This window comes from Gobio gobio (assembly GCF_949357685.1).
Source record: "Gobio gobio genome assembly, chromosome: 1".
In the NCBI taxonomy this organism is placed as follows: Eukaryota; Metazoa; Chordata; class Actinopteri; order Cypriniformes; family Gobionidae; genus Gobio; species Gobio gobio.
This window is the reverse complement of record NC_137097.1, coordinates 63,829,776-63,839,761: the sequence shown is the minus strand read 5'-3', so window position 1 is coordinate 63,839,761 and position 9,986 is coordinate 63,829,776. Positions and strand designations below refer to the sequence as shown.

The window sequence follows — 9,986 nt, the reverse complement described above, 5'->3', positions numbered from 1 at the left end:
ACGTTAGCTATAGCTACGTTATTTTATCAAAAATAAAACAAACTAAAGGCATATGCATGAATACCATGATTCCGTAGCTGATGAAGAAATGTTTACTATGAAAACAACTTTCCCCAGTGGACAAGGAATACATCAATCTATCTATTTATCTATATATCTCCCTAATTATCTATCTATCTGTCTTCCTGTTTGAATCTATCTCTGCTCCGCCAGACGGACACATTGACGAGAATATCAGTTTTGCAACTTATTTCGTTCTGTTTACCATATTATTTATGAGGATGAATTGCATAACATGCCAATATTATTGCAGAACATATTTCACTTTTCTTTTTGCAAATATGTGTTAATTTGCATTTCTGTTGTAAATTCCGTTTGATTTTGTTTGTTTTACACTGCAGATCGATCAAACGGGTGTTCGTGTAGGCTGTTAATTGTAAGACTTGCTTTGTGAAGTCTTCATGTTATTTATGAGAGGCAGTGTTGCCATTTCTTTTACACAAGGGTCTACAGTTTCACACACTTTCACGTGTTTCTTCCATCTGCCGACGGTGTCGCCATTTCTCATTTCAACCGTTTTTGTGCGTACGCCTGGGTCAGAGCTTGCGTGAAGGACCGCACATTTTCCCGTCAAGTTTGCTTTTTATAAATACCAATTATTGCGTAGAGAGCGGCATAGGCTACGCCTTCTTTTGTGCGTACGCAACGTTTATAAATGAGGCCCCAGGTCAGAGGACTGGGACGGTCATGGCAGAAGCTTCATTTTGTGCTCAGTAACACATGTGTGTGTTGATTTTGATGTTTGTTTTGGATCATTGTCCTGATGGAAGATCCAACCACAGCCTATTATTAGATTTAGCAGAGGCCGTCAGGTTTAGATTTTTTTTATTTGTAGATATTTGCTAGAATCCATGATACCATGTATCTGAACAAGATGTAGCCTACAGAACCCCCCAGAAAAAAATAGGCCCACAACATATATTAATTAACCGTGGGCATGGGGGACTTTTTATCCCTGCTTGCACCAAACCAATCTGGTGAGTTTGCTGCCAAAAAGCTCTTCTTTTAGTATCATCTGACCCCAAGACTCAACCAATCTCTGCAATTCTCCATCTGTGATCCTTGGAGAGTCTTAGTCCACTCAAACTCTCCTCCTCACTGTGCATTAGGACGATAGACACACGTCCCCTTCCAGGCAGATTCGTAACATCTTTAGTTGATTGGAAATTCTTAATTTTTTCCTTGATGGTGGAAATGGGGATTTTCAATGCTATAGCTGTATTTTCTTACAGACACTTTCGATTTTGTGAAGCTGAACAATCCTTAGCTGCACTTCAGAACTATATTCTGTGTTACTCATTGTGATGAATTTGGCCTTTGTGTTTCCTCATATTTATACTCCTGCCAAACAGGAAGTCATAGCTGGACAATTTCATGCTCCTATTCACCCTTGTGTGCTAAAATTTAAATATCGATGGAATATACTTCAGACCAGAGATATTTTACTCATAAAACAATTATATAGGGGTGCCAATAATTGTGGTGAATGTGTTTCGGAGAAAAACATTTATCATGTGATTTTCCATTCTTTTACTTCAATGAAAGGTCCGGTTTTTGTGAATTGTTTTGGATTATAGATCAAAAGGATAAACAATGCAGATTTATTTTTACAGCTGTGTGCGTGTGGATTGCAATCACAAGGTTTATAGGTACTTTAGAGCAGATTACAACTAGAAAAGATGATATTCATAAGAGAAATTTCCTACATTTTTTAAGCTGGTATTAATTTCCATGATTTTCCAAGTCTGTAATCACAGTGAAACCCTTATAAAGGGTTTCCTTTACTTGAAGGCCTTTATTTTATTTGACATTACCTTTATTTTTTCCATACTGAGCAACTTTAAGTATACTGTACAATATTTAAGGTAAAATTTAGTGTTCTGAAATTAAACATGAAATGCATAAAAGGTGAGCTCAAAATCAATGAAATATGGTCAAAATAATGTATGGAACTTGAATCGGATTGATTGTTTTATGAATTAAAGTTACCTCTGGGTCTGTGTAATCATTTACTATGGTATAAAAGGATACAAAAGGTCATACATTACCTGAATTACACTATAAGGAAAACAGACCTGAACCCCCCCCCCCCCCCCCCCCCCCAGATGTAATCCATTTTACTACGCTAACATGAACATCACCACAACATGTTTGCAATATATATATATATATATATACACAATATTTATTTAACACACACAAAAAAAGGGTAATGATAACCATTACAGTCCACAAACATTGTGGAGGCAGTGTGAACACAGTTACAGGGAGATGATCTAAGAAATAGGAGGGGTATATTCTCGCTTTATATATTAATCAAGGGATTCATGATAAAACAGTCAAATGTGCTGCAAGTGTTGAGCAGAACCAGAGAATTGAACATTCTCCATATGAAATGCTTCCTATATCATTACTTGTACAAAATGTCAATTCAATTCATCACAATCATAAGAAAGGCAATAATTACAGACCAGCCAAAAGATCATGATTGCTGCAGTAAACCGGTCAATTAAAGGGACAGTTGGCCATCATTTACTCATTTCATTCAAAAGGCCAGTTCACACCAAGAACCATAACTATAAAGATAAACTATATTAGCGTCCACACCAGAGGAAAATATCGATCTGTTTATTCTAAGCGTTTGAATGCTCAAGCTCGAGCAGACTGGCTTCTGATTGGCTGTCAATGTTTTTATCGTTCATCTCATCAGCTGGAAAAAACGTCCAGAAAATTATTCCAATGATGTTGTTTCTCTGTCCCGCTATCGTTGTGGATTTTTAAAACTATATCTTTATAGTTATCGCTTTAAACCTGTATGATTTTCTTCTGTACAACATAAACGTTGAAGAACCGTTTCTGTCCATAAAAAGATAGTCAATGGTGTCCAAATAAACAAAGTCATAGAGGTTTGGAATGACATGACGGCGAGTAACTTGCCCTTTAACCATAGCTCCACTGCAGATTGAGTAAACAGTGCAAAATCGAGTATTCACTATTACTTAAGAACTGCTGAATTCGACAATATTCAGTAACACATTCATTTGTCTGAGGTTATCTGTGAATATGCTACATAATTACTCTTTCTGTCCATCTTTTTGGCCAAAGAGAGCTTTTTAAAAGAGTCCCAGATCTCCAGTGACCTCCAGAGGAGAAGACGCATGCTGTTACACCACCACCGATCTCCCATACCGTTCAATTCAGTTTTACATCCACAACTGCCGAAATCATCGAGAGGAAGGTCCATCCTCCTCTTCCTGTAAGGTGTGATGGCTAGTTAAAGCAGTCTCTATCTCTCGGCCTCCATGACAATACTGGTATGCTCAGCGGAGGCTTGCTGAGTCACAGCTGCCGGCCAGCCTGGAGAGGCCGTCTGCGGCACCAGCTGACCCGGAGTCCATCGCCCCTGGAGGCCAGGGGTCGCCGGAGGGCTCATGGCCCAGTTGGTGTGAGGAGCTGGTGATGTAGCCATAGAAGCGATGGGACTGCTGTTGCCGAAGCTCTCGGAGGCTTTAAGATGAGAAAACATGGCTAGGGCATCTGGGAAGTTGGGGGGTGTCGCTGGTGTGTTGGCTGGAGTGCACATCTGGAAATAAAGACAGAATCAACTTAAAGGGTTAGTTCACCCAAAAATGAAAATTCTGTCATTAATTACTCACCCTCACGTCGTTCGAGACCCGTAAGACCTCCGTTCATATTCGGAACACAAATGAAGATATTTTTGTTGAAAGCTGATGGCTGAGAAAGGCTTCAGATAGGCCTCCATTGGCATTCAGTACACTTATACTCCCAAGACGGATAAAAGGCACTCAAAACATCGTTACAAAGTCCATCTCACCACAGTGACTCTACAATAATCTTACGATGCGACGACAATAGTTTTTGTGCGCAAAAAAAATCAAAAATAACACCTTTTTCCAACTTGTTACTGCCTTCCGTGTGTGCCTCCACGACGCATGCGCGAGAATATGACGCAGATCCGGCGTTCGGACACATGACCCAGAAGCGATTTGTTTACAATCAGAGAAAGACGCGCGTATCTCAGCTGTTGGATTCTACATTGATCGTGCTTTAGGTCTCGGCGTAGTGCTCAAAATGGGGTTAGAGTGTGCATTTCATGGATTCCCGAACCCCGGCGCTACGTCATATTCTCGCGCATGCGTCGTGGAGGCACACGCGGAAGGCAATAACAAGTTGGATAAAGGTGTTATTTTGATTTTTTTTTGCGCACAAAAACTATTGTCGTCGCATCGTAAGATTATTGTAGAGCCACTGTGGTGAGATGGACTTTGTAACAACATTTTAAGTGCCTTTTATGGGTCTTGGGAGTATAAGTGTACTGAATGCCAATGGAGGCCTATCTGAAGCCTTTCTCAGCCATCAGCTTTCAACAAAAATATCTTCATTTGTGTTCCGAATATGAACGGAGGTCTTACGGGTCTCGAACGACATAAGGGTGAGTAATTAATGACAGAATTTTCATTTTTGGGTGAACTAACCCTTTAAGGTCAGCATGAAATGGAGGTTGCAATAGTCTTCCCCCCCCCCCCCCCCATTGTTTCATCCCCACAATGAAGGATAGAGAAGCAATGGGTCGTTGCCCGTTTATCACGCCTCTTGTGGTCTGATTGGTTTAAGCACTATCCAATTGACCGTTCGCAAAGACCCGCCCCCTTTAGTAGAGATGCTCCGATCAGCATTTTTGGGGCTGATCAACGATTACCGATCACCAAGATCATGATCTGCTGATTGCCGATCACAGAATGGCAGGGGAATGGCAATCTTTTATCTATAATCTTGCAGAGTTTGCACCATTTGTTTATTATTGTTTAAAAGTGTTTATTTTAGAAAATGAGGTAACTTAAGGCTACTGTAGGCCATCTTTCCCGAATAAATGTATATAATAAATGTATATAATTATCTCACCTAAATATTTGATCATGCAGTGCATTTTTGTTTTTAAAAAAAAAACATCAAGGAAGGTCTAACATTAGTATTGAGGTAAGAAATACTAAAGACATTTAATAAAAAATCAAATGTAAATTAATATTGGTCTTCCCTGAATAAATTAAATTAGATTAATCCTTAAGGTTGCAAAAGTTAGTCATTCAAGAGCAGTAAGTGTCATAAAGGTTCATCAAACAACACAAGACAGAGAAACTCAGAGACAGCAGCAGTTTATTCGACAGCTGTCACTTTAAGAGCGAACACGGATACGGTTACATGCAGCTGCACAAACGTTCACTCGCGAGTCACGACGGGGTTTACGTGCATACTCGTCAAGACGGTCATTTAGTACATACATTTGTGTGTATCTGACCATTTCAGCGCAATTTGTTCTCGCAAGTTTTTTGTGAGATGGCCTGTGTGTGTGTGTGTGTGCGTCTCCAGACCGTGCGCGTGAGTGCGGTTTGAACACTGGCAAGACTTAAAAATAAATGCAAATGATAAACTTAGTGACGATGCGACACTGCCTCGATTGTGCAAAGTGGCAAATCCTGTGTCAACTGTGCAGCTCGATTTTAGTGCACATGCGATGCGCTGATGTGAAGCCATTTGAGCATTTTGAAAGGGAAAGAGAGAGCGCGCGCACAGGGGGATGATTCACGCGCACTGTTTGTGAATTTACGTCCCACAGAAAGTTTTCAAATGACTGCGTAAGTTATTTAATATAGAAATCTGAATTGTACCTCACCTTCAGCATTATAATTATTTTACCTGCGCTGGAAAGAGAATGAGACGGTGTCGCTGCATGTCATGCCCTAGCTCTCACGGCAGGTGCGGGTTTATGTGTCGTCAGCATGCGATCGGTTCATGAGATCGGCCTTTTTGGAGACCGCCGATCAATCATCCCAAAGCGATTATCGACCGATCGAGATCGGTTGCCGATCGATCGGAGCACCCCTACCCTTTAGTTACTGTTGCTAAGTCTGACAAGCCATGGCGCGCTCACACCACATATGTTCTCACGTAGAGAACACTGACAACACGCCGACAGACAGGACAGAGCAAGTTACTTTTGATATGAAACAGTCTCAACTTTGAAATGGTCATTTTTTTAAAGAAACGTAAACAATAAATTCCGTTTTGTGGCTCTTTAATGTGTCGTGATCGCTGTAGGTCCTGCTCATGAACCGATCATCTCTTCCTTCTAGTTCATTTGAGAAGCATGAAATAAACATGAATGAACACTAAAAGAAATGTTGTTTCAACCGCGGTTTTTTGAAGTTCAAGTCCACTGACGTTAATCTACTAACTCTCCTGACTGCTTTTGTCGGACAAAACAGCAGATTCGGCGATGTGATTGGTCAGATCGCCTGTCAATCAAACTTGCGGTGAAGGGTGAATTGTAGGGATGTCCAGATCCGATCACGTGATCGGAAATCGGGCCCGATCACGTGGTTTCAGACTCGATCGGAATCGGACGTTACCTCCCGATCAGGACTCAGATACATATGTATATATATTCTCATTATTTTTTAACACATCTATAGTTATGCGGGTGCACAGAGTTAGACCCTTTTGACTCCACACAGAAACAGCAACGCGTGCGGCATGACATCACTTTGTTGCAGAGACGCTATTGGTTAAATAAGGTGAATTAAATAAAAATTAAGGAACATCCTGGATCTGTTTTTTCGCTCTTCTTTATTCTTTTTTTATGTATTATAGAAGTATCGGATCGGGACTCTGTATCGGTAGATACTCAAAATCAAATGACTCGGACTCGAGGGCAAAAAAACCTGATCAGGACATCCCTAGTGAATTGCGTACAGAGTAATTTTAATTATGCTTGTTTATCACTCCTCTTGTGCAGTAGAAAATACTGAGCAGACTCCCCAGAACAATGTTCAATGTTCAATCTTAAATTGAGCTTGGTCTGGTGATAGCCAGACAAAGTGAAATGGCTTATGGAATGAAGAAAAAAAATACAAAAATGCAGAGCGGGATTTGATTTCTCTGCCAAGACGCACATCATGATGAGAACAGACACGGTTTCGAGAGGGAGGGGAGGTTAACATTTTTAATGAAAGATTACGAGTGCACATGAATACCAAAAAAGATTATGTGGATAAATCGTTTTATAATAAACACTGCAACATTTTGGAAAAATTGTCATTTTGGTTTAATGGTCACTTTAAAACCGTTAATGCATCATTCAACACATAAACGTCAGTTTCATAAAGCCGTTTTTTACAGCTATGTCCACTGAATGGAAATCATTCCCTAAAACAAGGAATTGAGGAAGTTTCAGAAATGTTGTGGTGAGTGACTGAGGTTGTAGACCTTTGGAGTTGATACAATAATGATTGGCCACCTCGCCTGAATAAACACCAGATCTGATGCACTGTAGACACAAATGCTGCTATAGCAACGCTTAGTCTTTCAGAGGCCAGCGTTAAGACGATAAACAGATGAAAAACAACACCTATGATGTCTTTTCTGACATGTGTTTAAAATGTAGTAGAATTTAAAGAAGCCTTTTTTTGTTGTTCTTTTAAACTTTTCATGCATCAAAGACTGTTGAAAAAAAAAGTACCTTTTCCACAAATATATATTAAGCAGCACAACAATTTTTATAAGCAATTAGTTCACTCAGCTTTCAAATACAACTATGTATGGGTTTTAGTTTCTGCACTTGGCATAACTACACCGGTATGCAGTCAAAAAGGTACATCTCCATTGACAGTCATTCAAATGTAGCCATGTCCGACAAAACATTTTCCAAGCAATGTGTAAACACAAATGAGTTGGTGAATATCCCCAGTCAAGTGACAGCTCCATCAACTGGACCAAAAAAAACACTCACACTGGGACACCTTTACTGTTGAGCCATTACGACAAGTAGTAGGACCTTTAAACTGAAAGGCTATTCTTGAATTGCTTACTCAAACAATACGGTCATCCGGAAATGTAACTCATCTCGGCTTTCCAGTCACACACAGATCATTCATAATTCAGCCGTCTGCTTACAGACACGGGGGCGCAAACATTTCAAGCAAACAGAAGCATGCCCACCAAAATGCTCAACATAACCTTTCACCTTCATTATCACTATAATCAAAACCTTATTTGATTATTTGTTTTCTTTGTCATATCCTTTTGGTTTGTTTCGTTTATAATGTACTTTCACAATTACACACAGCAAAACAGGATGCGAGCTGTATGTGATGCAAATGTATTATTATTTCGCTGTTAGTAATTATGTTGCTGACGTCAACATGGCAGCGCCCATAAGGGTGCGACCCGCTCCCTATAAAATAAAACAGCCTTTTCTGATACAAGTCTTCATCTCATGTGGGTGTACATAGTATTAATATTTCATTTTAAGTGATGTTAGCACCAAACATGATTTTAAGCCCACTTGAAAGCGAGAGACAAATGAGGTGCTTTCCAAGGGTTAACTGAATTTGATTCTCTTTGCATGTGACCGGTAGTACCGCCACTTCTGAGTATTTCCAAACAAATTCCTTTCATTTCAGATATCTGCTATAAAAATAAATAAATGTGTTTTTTTTAAGGCAGTAAGGGTTTGACCAGGCTACAAACACCGCGCGTTGCTAACGTTACCGTTCGTATTGTTATAGTAACGTTAGCGGTGTAAACAGCGCAGTGTCAAGCGCGTGCTCTCCGTTTCCTGGAATCGCCCTCCCCCACAACTTTGGACACGTTTACAAAATCGCAACTCCCGCTAGTCCAGATTATTTTATCATCTTAAATATTTACATATTTAATTAACTACTTACGGGAGACTGTATGCGCTTAAACGGCAACGTTGTGAGTTTTAAACGGCTTAAATGTAGCCCTCGTGAGAAAACATGCCAGCCTGTGTTTATTTTTGTCTGACTCGTGGTTTCAACATGGCGGAAGTCATCATAACAGATATTAAAAACTCATAAAAATCACAATAACAAAAAATATACTCACCATTTGATGGCTGTAAGGAATATTAGCCTCTTGGAAAAAAGTACTAAGTGCAGTCTGCAATACCATAAAAGAGTTATTAGTAATTCATAAATACGTGATAAAGCAAGCAAATGTGTACTGGAGGGCATACATGTAAACGTACAGACATTCATACACTTTTATCCCGTTTAAAATATTTTATACATTTTGATAGTCCCATTTGTGGGCTTCTTTTGCAATGAGATTGTCTCGTATTATTATAAACTACGTCAAATAAACGAAGAGTTAATTATATATGTATATATTACTGTACAACATGACATTCAGTATTTGCCCCACCATACCTCAAACTGCCAATGTGAAGCTTGTAGAAGCTGCTTTGCTTGATCTGCCGCACATCCGGCTGTAAGAACAAACTGATTTATCATAACTTGATGCCTTAGTTCGTCCATAATCGGTTAAGAAAGCAGTGCGAATACGTCCTTTCAAAGTTTCAGCTTGCAGTCTTTCAAAAACGCCGCACTCGAGCATCAACTTGCCGACAAAAAACAAATAATGTTGCGAGTTGACGCGTCGCACTTAGCGCCCCCTGTCGGAGAACTACAGTGAGTCAGAAAAGAACTCTGGGATTTGTAGGCCAGTATGCAAATGAGAGTCTAAACGGACTCAAATGATAACAAATAACGTTAAATTCTTACAAACATCTTACATCAGGCTGCCAACACCTTATCATGTTATTAAGATTAATCACTTTCATCCTGTGTTTTTCCAAATACTTTAGATATTGGTTGTACCATTTGTGTATAGTTTTGTTTTTTTTACACTCCAACTAAACAATTACACATGCAACAGTTACATTTGCAGAAAACACATACTTTTCTCCCTAAAATGAGCCTTAAATGAAAAATTATTAGTCTATTTTGGCATAGTAAGATCAATTTCCAAAACATAAACTTACATTTAAAAAGTTATAATTACTGTAAATGGTATATTCAGAGTTTACAAAAATGAAAATATTAAAT

At 39.3% G+C, this 9,986-nt stretch overlaps 1 protein-coding gene across 1 annotated transcript; it reads right to left on the bottom strand.

The window, feature by feature from the left end:
- Positions 1 to 2,229: 2,229 nt before the first annotated feature.
- On the bottom strand, positions 2,230 to 9,526 carry ubald1b (UBA-like domain containing 1b). The gene is made up of 3 exons (XM_079818908.1): positions 9,309 to 9,526; positions 8,986 to 9,039; positions 2,230 to 3,643 (listed from the first exon to the last, which is right to left on the bottom strand). Exons 1-3 carry the CDS (start codon positions 9,414 to 9,416, stop codon positions 3,347 to 3,349), a joined length of 459 nt encoding a protein of 152 aa, XP_079675034.1. The 5' UTR covers positions 9,417 to 9,526; the 3' UTR covers positions 2,230 to 3,346.
- Positions 9,527 to 9,986: the final 460 nt, after the last annotated feature.